The sequence below is a fragment of the Tenrec ecaudatus genome, chromosome 4, assembly GCF_050624435.1.
Source record: "Tenrec ecaudatus isolate mTenEca1 chromosome 4, mTenEca1.hap1, whole genome shotgun sequence".
NCBI lineage: Eukaryota > Metazoa > Chordata > Mammalia > Afrosoricida > Tenrecidae > Tenrec > Tenrec ecaudatus.
In genome coordinates this window covers 105,280,766-105,298,297 of record NC_134533.1, presented here as the reverse complement: position 1 = coordinate 105,298,297, position 17,532 = coordinate 105,280,766, and the positions used below count along the sequence as shown (strand labels likewise).

Here is a 17,532-nt window from a genome sequence, read left to right as displayed (position 1 = left end):
TCTTTGGAGAAGTAGCTGGAGCCTACTATCCTGTACCACTTGAAAGCCATGGAGCCTAAAACTGGTAACAAATATAAAAAATAAATGGAAACTCCTAGAAGTTATAAAATGGTAGATGTAGCTCTTAGAGGGCCACCATTCAGCCTTTGGGGTTGTAGGGCTAGCCTGGATATGAGGGGATGTTTAGCAGCATCCCTGATCTCGAATTACCAGATATGAAAAGCTCCCCCCTACCTATCTATGGCAATCCAGAATGTCTCCAGATATTGCCAAATGAGAACCATTTCCTTATGAATGAGTAACACCAAGTCAATGTAATCACCAGCTTTGAGAATAGAGACAAAACACACGGTCTTGGTCACTTGACGAGTCCTCATCGCTGAACAAATGTTGGTTGGGCCCACTTTTAGACCATATTCCCAGAAGCACACCTCCAGTCTGAGACTTACCACACTGGGCTTATCATCGGGGCTAGTATGGACGGAACGGTGTCACCTGTGTGTCCCTACTGTCTGGGACACACTTAGATGGATTTAATCCACAAGGTTAATTGGTGGATATGATCTTTGTGGGAAAGCAGACACAGAACAAATACAGAACCACCCTGAAAAATTAGTCTGTTGACTTTATCAAGGCAGTGGATAACATCGGTGAGCTTAGACTCAAACTCAGACAGCTGTTCTGCAGGTTTGGCTGCCATAGTAAGTTCTCAAATATCCTGAGGCTACTCTATGACAAAAGGTTTGTTTGCCTCATCTTCAAAACTGCAGATAATATTGGTAGAGTAAATTGAAGTTGTATAAAGGGTCTCATTTGCTCAGCCTGTTTTAAGTATGGTTTGAGAATGTGACTGAGAACCGAAAAGTCACCCCTTGAAGATTCTAATCCTGTGGGACAGGATTCCAACTCAATAGGCAGCCAACATCACTAGTAGTAAACAACAGGTGCTTACTACCATGCAGACGCCATTCTAAGATGCTTTACAACTTTTAATTCATAATGCAATCCACACAGCACCCTTATGAAGTGAATATACTTTTTATCTATGGAGAAAGAAATGAAGGTCCAGAGAGAAGTTAAGTACCAGTGACTTATCCAAAGTCATACAGCTACTAAGAGACAGAGCCAAGATTTGAACCTGTTTAGAGCTCGTGTGTTTAACTATGCTGTCCTGCTTCTGAATCCTAATATTGTAAATGTTCAGTGAGTCTTAGTTCTTTTAATACTATTTACTAGAAATTTCACATATGCAGTTTTTCCTCTTGGCACATTGTAATGAGTTATAATCTTATACCACATGGGATGGTGGCATTAAGGCAAGGCTCTTCTATTTAGTTTACCATCTAACTGGAAAAGATATGCACATTATTAAAATAACATAACAAGTATAGTTGTTCTTTACTCAAAAACAAGTTGCTCCTTCTGATCTCCATTTTAGCTCTTTCTTTCTTTCTTTCTTTCTTTCTTGTCTTTAATACTCCATTTCTTTCTTCGTGTATAATGTTCTTGATGACATTCCACAACTTGTTTAGTCTTCAGTCATTAATGTTCTAATGAATAAAAAGTTAGAGCTGAGGAGAACATTTTAAAGGGCAGATCCAGAGACAGGTAAAGTGATCTGGAGTTAGAAAACCAAACTGGAAGAGCATGCTCAACATTTCTCAAAGTGCGAGTTCTGAAGAAAACATTCAACTATTGGCAGGGCGGCGGTGGTGGTGGGGCAGGGAGAGGAGCTGATACCAAGAGCTCAATAGAAAGTAAATGTATATAAAGGAATGATGGCAACATATGTGCAAATATGCTCAATACAACTGAAGTAGGGATTGTTATAAGAGTTCCAAAAGCCCCCAATGAAATGATCTTTTAATATACACAATTCAATTATTGAGTAATAATATTAAAGGAATCTATGGGCCAAATATCAAACCATTCAAGAAGTATCAAAAGAAGACGGAAATAATTTCACACGGAGTTACCACACTAAAAGAATTGGGTGATGTTCAAGCAAATGAGCAAGAACAGGCGGTATTGAAAGAAGGCCTCCAAGCTGCATTGAAGGCCTGGTAAAAATGACACTCTATGGATTGTTGGGTAACAGTGGCCCTGTTCCATCCAATGGATGCACTTGCTCAGGGCTCAGAGGGCTCACTTGTGTATGTTCAGAAAAATTTGGAAAACAGACACCTGGCCGACCAACTCAAAGAAACTCTTATTTGTGTCCATTCTAAGCAAAGGTAATGCAACAGGTGCAGAAATGATCAAACAGTACCATTAAAATCACATGTAAGTCGCATTTTACAGAAGATCGTTTGAAAGCAATTACCACGTGACATCAACATGGAGCGGACAGAAATTCTTGAGTCAGATTCAGAAAAGAACGTAGCTCGAGAGAGAGCATCGCTGAGGTCAGACGGCTCCTGGCTAACAGGAGAGAAACCAGAAAGATGTTGACTGTCTTCCATTAGCTAGGCAAAGGCATTCGACTGGGTGCATCATAACAAATATAGATAACATTGAGAAAGATGTGAATTCTGGGACAGTTACTTGTACTCCTACAGAACCTGGGCACCGACCAAGAGACCGCCACCCACACAGAGCGGAGGGATACTGCATGTTTAAAGCATCCCGGCTGTATCCTGTCACCACGCCCGCTCGATCTGTGTGCTGTGTAAATAATCCAAGACTCTGGACGACAGGAAAAAGAGGGCAGCATCGGGATTGGAGGAAGACACGAACAACCTGCTATATGGAAATGACCTTGCTTGCTGAAAGCAAAGAGGACTTGAAGCACTTACTGATGAAGATAAAAACCCTTCAGCATGGATTACAACTCAAAGCAAAATAGACAAAAATCCTCACAACGGACCGAAACTAACATCATGAGCAATTGTATTCAGACATGAGCTATTCAATACTAAATGAGCATTCAAAAGTGTGTTTCAAAGTCTCAGAAGAGGGGACTTTTATTGTAGGAAATGTAGCCTTAGGACTCAGTGCAATCAATAATCATCAGGCTCTTGTACTCTCCAGGCCATGCTCAGTGTGCAAGGTACAAAGTAGACTCTATTCTTAGTCATTTGGAGATGGCTCTGCTTCCAAGGCCCTGATTAGCTTATTTTTCAATCCCTGCTGCTCGCACAGTGCCTAGAACAGAGTGGGAACTGACATTTATAGAAGGCAAGTGGGGAGGGAGAAGGCAAAGAGGGAAGGGGAAGAAGGCTGCCCAGTGGGAAATATGTAAACCAATTTCAATTCGACATCAAATGAGCAATACCAGGATGCCTAAGAAGTCAAGGGCATCATGAAATACTGCCCCCAACTCCGCCCCCACCAGGAGGCAGTGATCAAAATAAAATGGGACCAGCAGGTGGGGGTGGAGACGCAGAGCCACTGGACCCCCATCCACTCACTGTGAGAGAGCAGGTTGGTGGCGGTGGCGGCTACGTACCATCAAGTCGGTTCTGCCTCATAAGGACTCCATGTAAACAGAACAAAGTCCTCGCTGGCCCCTCACCATCTTCATAATCATTGCTCCGCAGACAACTGTACTCCAGGGTAGCCATGTAATGCACTGCTGGAAACATGCTTAACAGGTTTGATGAGTAGACTTGGTCTTACAGCTGAAATATAACCAAAGGAAGTTATATTCAGAGTCTCTGCATGGGAATGATCCTTCCAAGCTTAGGAAGATTCATCTCCTCATGCAAGTAAGCCCTTACTCAGTTCATGCACTTTCCAGAGTAGTTGCTTGTTTGAATGTTAGAATGGGGAACACAATGAGACTTGGTAATTTCTTAATCAGATGTAGTTGCTCTGATCTCACTAACAAGAGTACATATCGGGAGAAAGTGGATGAGCCCGGGAACACATGCTAAGTGCTGTTACTACCTAGAGAGGCAGGCAGGCAGACTGGGCGCCAAGCTGAACACTGCTTTCCTTATGAGAAAAGAATTTAGCTGGAGCTGCTCTGGTTTCCTAAATGACTATTATTTTTATTACCTTACTGGTATCTCACTGTGGTTCTGTTTTACCCCTGATGGACATGAATCTCCGAGTTTAATTTTAGTATTTTAGTTAAATTATACCCAGTGATCAATACATTTATCATTGGAGGTTTTTCTGTCTTATTAATAAATATTACTTGCGAGTATTCAATTATGACGTGTTTATAGAACTGAAAGCCACGAGTCAAAGAAATTGGGCCTGGGATTTTAAAAGAAGTAATTAACCTGCACTGTTCGTAACCTGCTACCAGACGATACTGCTAACGGGTTCCATTCCAGTGCTACAGAAATTCCCAAAATAATACAAGATTGACAAACTTGTCTTTCTGATTTTATATTTGGGAGACAAGTAGGAAAAAAAAAGAAAGAAGTAACTATCCTATAGAAGAATCCTAATCAAAGGGGAGGAAATTCAGAATAGAATTTAAAATTCTCCAAGATTCTAGACTGTCTGGGGCCACGGCGGCTAGAGGAACCTCTGGAGCTATTGCCTTGTTAAACGTTAAGCCAAAAATATCCCCTGGAGTCTTCTTAAAACCAAACACTAGTTCATCTTAGCTAGTAAAAGATGACTGCCTGGAGCAGGGTGCGCTTCCACAGGATCCCAGTGACAAGAGCAACTCAAAAGACTCGACAGGAAATGTCAGGGGGCAGAGAGTGTATGTTACCGGGGGAAGAAGGACTCAGGGTGAAAATGGCTGCTCAGCTCCAACGAGGTCATCAGTGTCACTGAGCTGCCAAACCAGTGCAGTTTCAACAGCCACAAAATAAAGGTTAGAGGGAAGAAGAAAGACATCCCACCAGCCTCGAGGAAGAGAATGAAAAGCGCTAGATTGGCGGCGTGTCAGGGACTAAGAGAACCTGGACTTCAGCATCAGTGCAGTGAGGAGCTGTGCAGGGAGGAGACGCGTAATGGTGACATCGCGTGGGAGGGGAAGACTTGGAAAAGGAGGGAGGCTCCAAAGACAAGGGCTGGGTGGCAGACGGAGCTGAAAATACAGGGCCTGAACTGGGAAGTGGCTGCTAGTCTTGTTCAGGGACAGCCCTATGAGTTATGGAGCCCCAGAGTCACAGAGCCTGTTTGACGGAGGAAATGCAAATTGAGTTTTGGCAAAAGAAAGTAAAGGTGTAGGAGTGCCTAATTCCCTCAAGGATATGAAGACAGATTAAAGTTTGAAAGTAGGGCATTGACTGGGCTTGACGAAATCAAAATCAACACAACTGTGTGCTAATACGGAAAGAAAGCAGAACTATTTTAACAGCATCTTATGCTCCTAAATCTTCAAAAAACAAGCAATGTGGTTTTTGTTTTTTAAGTTCATTATGCTTTTCAGTGCCTGTGTTTTAGAACTATCCCCAAACCCTGGCAGTGTAATTCTACATTGTCTGCAAGCTGCCTAGGCGGCAGTTCAAAGCCACTAGCAGCTCTGTGGGAGAAAGACTGGGCTTTCTACTCCCATCACCAGTGACAGTCTTGGAAACCCACAGGGGGGTTGCTATGAGTCAGCACTGACTGGGTGGCAGGGAGGGTTTGGGTTTGTTTCTTTAATGACTGGTGGGGGAGGGAGGGATTGCTCCCATTCCAGACGAACTCTGTGGATAGAAACATCTTTTTCTGACGTCATCAAGTCTACATGTTGCAAGGGCCACTGCAAGCTCCAGCTAACAGACCTTCGTAGAATAAGTACCGAAAAACCAAACTAACAAACTCACTGCCATCAAGTTCATTCTGACTGGCAGTGGCCCGATAAGCCAGGGTAGAACTGCCCCTGTGGGTTTCCAAGACTGGAACTTTGTCTGGGAGAAGAAAACTCCCCCTTTCTCCTGCACGGGGCTGGAAGCTTTGACCTGCAGAACTGCTGAGCCCGTGGTTAGAAACTGCTACCCCACTAGGGCTCCTGGAACAGGCACCGTGTCTGGAAATCCAGTCTCTGCCGCTGGGCTCAGGCAGGCAATACTCCGAACTCCAGAGAGGTCAATTTGGTTGGCAGTTTTCAAGGACGGCAACCCCTGCCCAACCTCAAACTTGTATACTGCTGTGTGGATTCAGAGGAAGTGTTGGCAGCGAAAGGCTGTCTTGCCCAAAGACTCTGGATAAAGAGAACTCGTGTAGAAGTAATAAAGCTGATGACCGGTTTGCAAATGTTCAAAACGGCAAAACATCGTGGAGAAATAAATGTTCGAAACATTGATTCGCAGCCCTGAAACGAAAACTTTTAAGCTGGGGACATTTTTGTGGGAGTATGTGAGTACTCTGGTTGGAGATGAGAGAAAAATTGATGTTATGTTTTCTGTATTTAAATTAGCAGGCAAAAATATACAGTATACCCCTGGAAAGTCAACTAGTCCACAGTGCATTTGCCCCCAAGCCAGCAGACATGAGGGAGGGAAGGGGCATGCCTTCGTTGGATGCTTCCATGCTGGAGAATGAGTTTTTTCGTGGTAAGTCTATACTTTAAATTGCCTTTGGGACTCCCAGTAGTAATGAGAACCAAATGATGTTTACTGTGTTTATATTAAAATGCTCACAGCCTATCAAACCTTGTATTTTATTTTCCTAGCCCTTTTGTTTAATTTATTTGAAGAAGATGCTGTTATAAGGTACCAACACACTGTTTAAACACCTTATGATTAAATTTAATCTGAACAAATATTCATTGACCAAGGACTGACAAACCTATTAATTAGTAATAATATTTAATATCTAGCATCAGGGAAAAGGCAATATATCTTTTGGAAATAGATCGATAAAGTTCATTGTTCTTCATAGACTTTTATTGCTCCAAAATAGACATGATGGAGTCTAATTTTATTAAGCCACTAACCTTGTACAATACACACAGGTCAGTCAGAAAGTTGCTACAAAATGAAAGAACATTTTATTAGATAAAAATATCAAGATGTGAAACTATTGTTTCTCTACTAGCCTCTATCTTGGCCTGTAGACGACATTTTCTTCATTCTAGCCCTAACCTGAGTAATCCTGCCCTGTTTGATTTGCATCCCGTCAAAAGGGCAGGCAGTGGCATCCTCAAAGGACTCAAATCGTGTCCCTTTTCCATGGTCGTTGAATTTTAGCAGCAAAAAGAAGGGGCAAGATCAGGACTATAGAGTAGACGGAATAAGGTTTTCCATGAAATTCAGGTTGCCCATGAAGCTAGCCCCGGATAATGAGCAAGTGCACGGCCATGCTGGAAAGAAAAACATCAGCTTTTTTTCTCACCAAAGCAGTTTTAAATTTCCTGTAAACTTCTTCCTAATAAGGCCCTGTGATCATGCTATGTCCTTCTAGGAAATCCATCCAAATTACCCCTGTGGAATTTCACACTACAGCCCCCACAACCTTCTGAGCTGACCTCTCTGCCTGGAATTTCACTGGCCTGGCAGCTCCCTTCAGAAGCCGCTGTTTTGATTAGACTTTTTCATTCTGAAGGCACTTGATTAGTGAGAGTACTTGTCTGCAGCCATCTACTAATCACAGAGACGAGTGTAAACATGTTTTGCTTTTAATAAACCCATGCATGTATGAACTGAAGCCCTAGTAGCAATCCTGTCTGGCTCATCCTTCCTCTCTTATAACAATAAAGACGGAAACAAATTACAAAAGTATCACATGCACATGTGTGTTCTTATTATGGAAGCACCATCGGCCTTCGTGTGTCAAATTAAGCCTGGCCCTTTGAAAAGATAACCCTAAAGCCATTCACAAGCTTCAACGTGAGGACCTGATTCCTTCTGGAAGAACAATGCCATCACCTGGCCCTGGTTGGTCCGCAGAGACAGGTGGCTGGTTAATGAGAGACATTCAGCAGGCTGCTCAGTTAAAGACTTGCTTCCATGAAACTGCAGAGAATCTATTTTAGTGGGGAGGTGGGGGGGGGGGCGGGGGGGGGGGGGGAAATGCCCAGAGGAAAATGCTTTGTTCTAAAACATGGGTTTTGCTCGAAGAGGAGGGTACTGTGAATGGAATGGGGGAAATGACCTCAACTCCCTAAAATCCACATGAGAAACAGAACAGGAATTTGGCCCCAGAGGGAGTCAGCAAAGAGAATTGTTGACTTGGACTCTAAGTGATCTTGAACAGTTTAATACCCAGTTGTGGGGAGGTTGACAGTGGTTCCATCTGGCTAAGATTCTAGGTGCTTTTACCTATATTGTTATACTTCCCCGTATTTTCTATTATGTATCTGTATTGTTCTTGCAATAAAAGATTTGTAGAGAGGAAAGGAAGCAAATAGCCATGAACAGCTTGAGGGGGGAGAACAGAGTTCAAAGAAGTAATATTATCATTAGTCTAAAGGAACAATTTTGACACATGACATCGTTAGATTTTCTTTCTCCCTTGCCCTGTACTGCTTGGATGTTTAATTTGGGGATGTGCATAATTAGTTATTGTCATAACTGGGTAAATAATTTTTTCAATGAAAACATTTCCTGAAGGATTCCATAGTTAGTTACAAATCCACGGTGCTCACGCGGAGGGAGGTCTTCTGTTGAATGCGCAGGTTTAATAGCACCAACTAGGAACCAAGAAGTCCAGAACAGATTCCAAAGACCTCGTCAAACCTACTTAATGTGATGGGCCTGTTACATGCGGATCCTATTTATGTACACTCAGAAATGAATATGTCTTACACGTGTTCTCTGACATTTTAAAAGTTGATGCCAAATCATAGAGACCCGAGAGAACAGGGTGGAACTGCCCCTAGAGGTTCCAGAGACTGTACCTCTTCAATAGACCAAGAATCTGGCTGTATTTATAATAACAAGAATATAAATAAATGTACTTATCACCAATTGAGCCTTCGGTTATCTAAGAACCCCTAAAATACTACATTGTTCTTTTTAGTTTTTGCCTTTGGAAAAGGAATTGGCTATATAAACATAATTCTCAGAAATACCAACCATGTCGTTGAAAATGTCACAGATGGTGGCCCTAGTAAGCATCAGCCCTGGGTCCCCAGATTGTAAGAAGGTCACCAGCCTCTGATGTGGCTGCTGAGAGAAAGATGAACATTGATTAACCACAGCAGCTTCACAACCTCACAGACACCTAAGCAAGTCGCAGAATCATGCTTGTAGCTCTTTACCAAAAGCACGGAGTGAAAGATAAGCTTTTGTGGCACAGAAGTTGCGCTGCACGGGGCTTGAGGGCCAGGCCTCAGGAGATGACTGCCTGGGTGCACTAGCTGCATCCCGCGGGCGTCGTATTCAGTCTCTTCGTGCCTTGATTTCTTCATTCAAAACTAGAATGATATTACTCCCAACCCTGCAGACTGGGTAAGCGTTTAACGAATTCATCTCTTAAGTGCGTGACACATAAAAAGTGCGTATCGATGGGTCTTAATTTGTGTCGGGAAAAATCCTCTGCATGAGCATATCAAACCCACTAGCCGCGGAGTGGGAGAAAGAGGAGGCTGCCTGCTCCTGTAAAGGGTTGCCGTCTCTGAAACCCCACGCAGGGTGGCTGTGAATCAGAGGCAATGCTACAGCAGTGGGTTTGGTTTGGGTTATTAGTATATCATGCGATGATGTAGCAAGCTCTTAGGTCTTGTTCAAATTGTATTTATGCATTCAGAGTTAAATCTTCAGCACTACTGCTGGAATGACATGTTTTTCTTTTGAACAATGGAACTGAGAAGCCACATTGTATTCCGAGACTCATTTCTGTGACTACCCCATGAAGTGGACCCAGGTAGAAGTATTATGGGTCCCTGATAACCCGAAAGAAACAGTGGGCCCCGGCTTCATAACACTGGTGGTTGCACAGTTATGCATATTCACAGTTATCCAATATTACAGTCAGTACTGCAATCTGGATGGTTAATGCCCTTTTCTTACTAGCCCCAAGTCTTGCACAAACTTAGTATATTTTAGAGACACTAAAAGAAATCAAGATTTAAATTTATAGTCAGAAAATTAGGCTTGAAGTCCTTAAGCTTTAGTAAAACTTTACTTTGTTTAAAGAAGTATGAGCCTTACTACAACTAGCAATTCCCATCCCACTCTTGTTAGAATCAAATTATGTGACAAAGGTAACAAAAACCAATGCTTTCACATTTGCACTGGTAGGTTATAAGTAAAATTATAAACAAGAGTGTTTCCTGAAGGAGACCCTCCACAGTTCAGATCATCATTAGGTATAAGGCATGAAAGAACAATAAATCATATCATTGTGAATCAGGGGGAGAGTAGAGTGGAGACCCAAAGCCCATCTGTAGGCAACTGGACATCCCCTTACAGAAGGATCGAGGGGAGGAGACGAGCCAGTCAGGGTGCAGTGTAGCAAGGATGGAACATATAACTTTCCTCTAGTTCTTAAATGCTTCCTCCCTACCCAATATCATGATCCCAACTCTACTTTACAAATCTGGCTAGACCAGAGGATGTACACTGGTACAGATAGGAACTGTAAACACAGGGAATTCGGGAAGGATGATCCCTTCAGGACTAGTGGTGAAAATGACAATACCGGGAGGGTAGAGAGAGGGTGGGTTGGAAAGGGAGAACCAATTACAAGGCAGTACATGTAACCTCCTCCCTGGGGGATGGACAACCAAAGAGTGGGTGAAGGGAGACATAAGACAGTGTAAGATATGACAAAATAATAACTTATAAATTATCAAAGGTTCATGAGGGAGGGGGGAGGAAGGGGGAAAATGAGGAGCTGATGCCAGGGGCTTAAGTGGAGAGCAAATGTTTTGAGAATGATGAGAGCAATGAATGTACAAATGTGTTTTACATAATTGATGTATGTATAGATTGTGATAAGAGTTGTTTGAGAAAAGAAAAAAAAAGAAAATGATTAGGGCAAAGAATGTACAGATGTGCTTTATACAATTGATGTATGTATATGTATGGATTGTGATAAGAGTTGTATGAGCCCCTAATAAAATGTTTTTTTAAAAAAGAGTTGTTTGAGCCCCCAATAAAATGATTTTAAAAAACCAAACTAATTCATATGCTCCTTTTAGTTTTAGACGACTTGGACAGCAAACTGGCTCAGGAGCAATCTTCAAGCTCAGTGAACACCAGAACGCCCTTCGACTATGAATCCAGAGCGCAGTTCAGCCGTTTTCCCCCCTGGGGGAGCAGACCCGGTAATGTCACAGGAAGACACAATCGCTACAATGAAACTCCCAGTATGTCTATCTATGACATCCTAAGACCAGGAGCACCCAGGGAAGGTTTTAAGACCTTTTCTCCTCGCACAAAAACAATCTATGATATGTACAGGACAAAGGAGCTCAGGGTCTTGGAAGAAGATCATGTTCAGAAGAATGCTTTCGGCAGTTCTTCTCTGTGTTTTGACAGCAGGCAGCAACGGTCAGCCTCCCCAGCCGCACGGCATTTCACAGCACGAAGCTCGCATTTCCCAGCCCCCACGCAGAACAGGAATGCGTTTATACCATGGAGCCACCAGCAGAGTCCAAAGAGAACTCCCTTATCCTCCATCATATGGAATAGATCAGATTCTTTCCGAGATGGCCAGAACCAGGACGGGTTCTTGAAGGCCCCATTACCTATGGAAGTTGACCCTCCTGACCAGGATACCTACCCCAGGGGTTTCCAGGAGACCAGGAGATATGAATTTTACCAGGCCCAGGGGGCTTTCCAGAATGTTAGTGCACATGCCGCCACAGACAGTGCGATGGATCCTGACCCATTTGAGAACTCAGAGAATATGCCCTTCTATCCTCAGGATAACCCATTTGCTAGGTCTTTCTTTAGCAATACCTTTGGACGAAACAGAGGACAGAGAGTGGGACAAAGTCCTTTTTGGGGCCAACAGGAAGATCATTCTTCTTGGTCTGACTTTTACCGAAACAGGAAACACTTCAGTTCTTCCCCCAGAGACTTTGAAATGATCTCCACGGAGACAGCTCACATAGCACCTGCTTATGGACATGGTGCCCCTTCTCAACACTGGGGATCATTTTCTCCTGGTTATGGGCCAAATAATTGCAGGGCCCGGGAACCATGCCCCTGGCAGTGGGATTTGCAGACATGCACCCTGGAGAGCATGGAGGTGTCGCGGGGCAGTGGGAACCAGCTGGCACCTCCGTTCAGCACTCCAAATGTTTACCCTGTGACTGCTCCAAGCTGCCCTCCCAAAACTGACAGGTTGGAATGTCACCAGGGCCGTTCGCCTAGAGAAGGACAACTGAATAAAGGCGCTTACGTATATGAAATTGACCAGCCTAGACCACTCTCATTTACACCGTCCTTCCCCCAGATGTCTGATGACAGACTCACCTCCCACACTTCCAGTTTTCAAAATCTCACAGCCACGCTGCAGAAAATTCCCAGCGAGTCTGTCCTTTTGCCAGGAAGAAGCCCTGGCGGGGTCAGTGTGTCCTCTAGTGATTCCATTGATCCCCCACCTCTTGCTGATAGCCAGCCAAATATCCTGGTCATGGAAAAGAATACTGAGAAGGCCTTACATGACTCTATTTCAGAGAAGTACCAACAACGAAACAAGATGGACCAGACGAACATAGCAAGAGACACACCATCTCCTGTTTCACAAACCGTGACCCCTGACTCCTTCCTCGATGTTCACAGGCCACTCTCCCAGCCTTCAGCTGAGAACGATGGGTTGGTTTTTAATGCATCTACCTCCGTAAGTTCTGAAAGGTCACTCAGAGTCCTTCCTTGGAAAGATGTCTCCAAAATATACGTACCCCAGGGAGAGAAAGCCAGCGAGCTTAACCAAGAAAAAGGGTTTTCTGGGACTCACAGACTCGATTCGGCAACATCGCCTCCTTTTCTGCAGAGGTGCAGAATATCGCCATTGTCTCATAGCCCGGATCAAGGCGGTCCTCAGGAACTCACCTTACACGATGAAGCTACTCCAAGCCTTGTTCAGAATAACCTCTGGAGCACCGACTCTCCCGATAATCCAAATCCGCAGTCTCTAGCAAAGTCTGTTACGCTAGATACCGAGGGAGAACCACGCACCGATGCTGCCAGCCCCAGTGTGTCAGGCAGCCAGGAGGCCTCACCACCGAACAGTTCTTCCCTGGGTGCGCTGGGGATGCATGCTACCCCAGGGTTCTCAAGGAGAAGCCCTCCGGGAAATGACCCATCTCTGGAAGACGGCGCGGGTGAGAACCGACAGCGCTGGTTTGCACTGAGCCCTTCAGAGAGCCCAAAGGATGATGATGATAGAGCGCCGATCCGTAACGACGTCCTGGGTGCTGCCACAGCCCACTCACACCAACCTCTCAACGATGGAAAGGAACGAGGAAAACGAAGACGCCGCATTGAAAACTTCAGCAACCCCGAGAGCCGATCAACACCCACAAATGACAGTGGCGACGTCCGTGAGGTGGATCAGGGTGATTACAAGTCCCCCGGCGCTTGCATGATCTATTGCACCTTACCCAGAACGCCACCCAGTTTTCCCACCACTCGGAGGAAGTCCGAGAGCAAGGCCATGGCTGTTTCCTTTAGGAACGGGCTCCCGCCCTTCCAAGTCAAAAACCGTGTGGAAGAGCCAGTTGGGAAGCAGGCACCGGACCAGGTAATTCCCAGTCCTCCTGAATCAGAAAGCAAATGTCCCAAGGTCGCTTCGGACCTGGCTTCAGCAGCACCTGCCGCCCCCCGGGAGACGTCCACTAGGGAAAGCACGGGGGGCACTGCGTCGCAGAGGAAGGGGTCCCTTCCTTTCCGCATCCCGAGGACCATGTCAGACCCTTCAGGGGAGACCCTCGCTTCCGTGGGAGAGGATGGCAGGGACGCGTGTTCAGGCTCGGGTACGTATGCTGCGGCCGTGTCGCCGAGGCCTTGGGAGGGAAGCACGTGCGCTCTGGCAAGTGACCCCTCCGTGGAGAGTCAAAGCCACCCCGCCAAAGCAAGCGCTCCCGCACGTGCTGCCCACGTGGCGCCAACGCAGGCGGCTGCATTGCCCCTTTCCGCTGGCGAGCCTGTACCTCCTTCGTCGGGACCGTCGGGCCAGGAGGCGCGTGGGCCAACGTTGCATCGGTATAAAACGACAAGCATGTTTTCGGTTTCTGGCGACGAGGAGAATGTCAGGTGTCTTGAGGTGGTTTCAATATATTACATGCTGCCTCGGAAGCCCAGCAAAGCACTCTGTGACCTCCTTCAGATGTACACGCAAAATGCCAACTCTTCTCCGGAATCGCCCAGAGGGGAGACCGCACCAGGCCTGGACGCTTCGCGGAATGACAAGCTCGATGGCTCGACTGCAGGGCCCTCGGGAGCACCACCCCGTGAAGATGGAGAGATGCCGCTGTGCGCTGCCCCCGGGAACCTCCCCGGTCCCCCTCACCTCGGAGCAAAGCAGGCTGCGTCCCAGGGAGCCAATCGTGCGGCCTCAGAGCGCCCTTTGCAGGATGTGCCTAACGAAGCCTCTAACCTTTCCCCGGACAACTGGGCCAAAACGCCCGGCCGTGATTCACGAAGCAGGAAAAAGAAAGGGAAAAAATTGCAAAGAGAACCCCTGCCTACTCCATCAAGGCTTCAGGGGGGAAATGTTACCGAAGGAAAGTCGGGAAATTGTCAACGAGCCATTAAATCGGGTAACGGTGCACCCTCTGCCCCCCCAGCCCCTTCGGGAGATAGTGTTGAAGATTCTCACACTGTGAGCAGTGGTGCTGGTACAGCCGTGACAGCTACCCGACGTGGCCAACGTCTTCAGGAAGACGTCACAGCCAGAGCTGTGCACGACAGTTCCAATGGTTTGCAGGCTCGTGGTGGCAGCGGAACGAAGTTCACAGATTGCCACCAGATGCCTGATCGTGCACTTTCTGACACAGAAAACCAAGTCTCTGCGGTCACTCTGGCTTTGCATAACCTACAGTTTGATGAGGAGACTTGTGCAGGTGCGCCAGAGGTGGCCGGTTTGCACACTGACCCCAAAGAAACACCTCAGAGCAGTCTGGAGGTGGACATGACAGAGGTCAGCAAGGCCAAGGATGAAATGCCAAGCGTGGCGTGGGATCCACCTTCACAACCTGGAAAGAGTGATGGAAAGGAAACCCGTTGGCATGACTTAGGGAAAGGGAAAAACAGGCCTTCCGGTACGCGCACGATGGCCGCCATGTCCAAAGCAAGCAGTGCGTTCTCAGCTAAAGATTGTAGCTCCAGAAGGCACGTAGCTACCATTTTCAACAAAAGTGGGGGCAGTCCTAGTGTTGGAGGCTTAGCTGCCCACGCACCAGAGAACGACCCTCTGTCCCCTGAGCCCGTCCTCCGTGCAGAATCCGCAGATGAAGGCGGAAGGTCGAGGAATGGCGGAGGGGATGAGGAGGAATTTGAGAGCCCTCTCCAGCTAACCGTAACATCCGACCAAACACCTGCCACCCCCTTCAGGGATCAGAAGCCTGCCGGCAACATTGCACACTGGAATGTGTTTAAGGGCAGCTCAGAGGCGCCCCCCCTAAATGAGAACTCTAGTGACAGGACAGTAGCTCAGCCTTCCGAAAGAGGGTCAGAAACGCAGGTCCAGCCCCCAGTCACGGGCTTCAGGGAAGCAGGGTCGGCTGGGCATCAGAGGAGACCGAGCTCTTCTTGTCCATTAGAGCTTGCACACGATTCTCCGGGAAGCACTCCCCGGAACTGTCAGCAGCAACAAGGGAGCAGTTCACCTCCGGAGTGGGGGTCCGAGCCCCACCTCTATCGTTCCAAAAGTTTGAAGAACATCAGCGTGCACGGTGATAAGCTACGCAAAAGTCGTTCTCCCAAAGTCAGGGAGCGCCATTTTTCTGAAAGCACGTCTGTGGAGGATGCCCTGAGTCGACTGACCCAGGGCAACGAATTCTCATTCAACGACAGGTACAATCGAAGGTTCAAATCTTTTTCCGAACTCCCGTCTTGTGAGGAAAATGAAAGCTGGACTTTGTACAGTGACAGGACAAAAGCAGGTCCCAGGCCTGCAACATCTATATCCAGACCTATTGATTACGGGATTTTTGGAAAAGAACAACAATTGGCTTTCCTAGAGAATGTCAAGAGGTCACTCACACAAGGGAGATTATGGAAACCGAGTTTTCTTAAGAACCCTGGTTTCCTGAAAAATGATCTAATTAACTCTCCCAACCCATCAGAGTCCTTAAGCTCAAATTCTCCTAGCGGTCAGAGGTCAAAAGATGGCTTATCGCCAATGGAACCACTTAATATCTATGAGGAGGACCCGGTGGACTCCGATCAGGACTCCGATACAACCACAGATGATGAATACTACCTGGATGAAAACGACAAAGAGTCAGAGCTGTGAGGTTTTCTTGGGTTTTGTATTTTCATTAAAATGAATAACTTTTTCATCAAAATCTTGTGATAAAAAGTCAGATTGTGTATGTTCATGGGAAATACAAAAGATCTCGTCTGGGCCATGCCTGCTCAGAAACAACCCAATTTCCTTTTTTCCCTCCACAACCTGTATAGACATTCTTGCATTCTAGCACAATGGATGCTCTTTTGAGAATTTCCTGGGGAAAATGAGGCCGTCTGCTCCCATAAAGCTTTAGAGTTTCCCAGACTTATTTGGCCAACCATCCCCTTTTCTAAAAAAATTATTCAGTCCCCCTGGCAATTAAAAACTGTGTCCTGTAGTCCATAATCCAGGGTAAAGAGTCCACTCTCTGCCTTTGCAGCTCCCCACCCCCCCACCCCCCCGGCCCCCGGTTCATCCCAGAACCCCTGCTCCCTGGGGAGATCTCGCCCACTCTGGGAGACATTGCCAGTGTTGCTATGAGTCGACAGTGCTGGGGTTTGGTTTATGTCCTTGTCCTGCCTTTCTGCCTCTCCAACAACCACTCAGGAAGTCTAATTTGGGCTTTTGGTTTGATTTTTTCCCCTCTAATATTTTCATACTTTTCACTGTGATTTGCGACTCCAATATCCAGGGCACATAGCGAAGTTTTTAATTACTCGGCACAGAACTCTTATCTCTTCCTGCGCACACTCTGGGCTCGTGACATGAAATAAAATGCAAGGACCATCCATTATTATGAAGTAAATATTGTCATCCTGTTGGACTCCTGCATTTAGGAAGTTTAGAGACTTTCCTTCTCTTTTCAAACAAAGATCAGGGAACTTTATGGAGGACATCCTGTTGTAGTCTTGGTCAAGTTAGGGAGGCGTATGTTTCCATGAGAAGCTGAATCCCTCACTAGCCAACCCAACGTTTATACTTCTGGGAATGCCTCTGAACGTAGGCATTGACGACATTGACAAGGGCTGGATTTTAATCAAGCTATAGACAGTCGTCCAACCGAGTTTGCAGAGAGGGTGGCAGAATCGCAGAACTGACGCAGCACCACACAACGAGGGCCATTTCCCTCCCTGTAGGATATGACGTTCCCTTACAGGTGGGGCATTTTAGTCACAAGTAAACCCAAGTGGGAACCATGGCCAAGAGTGGGAACCATGGCCAAGTCGCTAACATGCAGCCAAATCAGGTCTGACCCCTGGGGTGAACCAGCTGCTTCAAAACATTACTCAGCCTAAGAACAGCAACAAATGTTTCTTGGTGTCTTTGTTTTTTAGGCCTGTTTCGGGGTAA

The 17,532-nt window shown here is 46.1% G+C and overlaps 1 protein-coding gene and 1 non-coding gene across 2 annotated transcripts in view; both read left to right on the top strand.

Annotated features, from left to right (window-relative positions):
• The window catches only part of EXPH5 (exophilin 5), a 91,585-nt gene extending 75,340 nt beyond the window's left edge, over positions 1-16,245 (top strand). The window contains exons 5-6 of the mRNA XM_075547815.1: positions 6,314-6,446; positions 10,979-16,245. Of these exons, the coding sequence (XP_075403930.1) occupies positions 6,314-6,446; positions 10,979-16,245 (5,400 nt within the window). The remainder of the gene's footprint in view (positions 1-6,313; positions 6,447-10,978) is intronic.
• On the top strand, positions 4,230-4,355 carry LOC142447726 (small nucleolar RNA SNORA54). The gene has a single exon (XR_012784384.1). It is a non-coding gene; the product is annotated as a small nucleolar RNA SNORA54 (small nucleolar RNA).
• Positions 16,246-17,532: the final 1,287 nt, after the last annotated feature.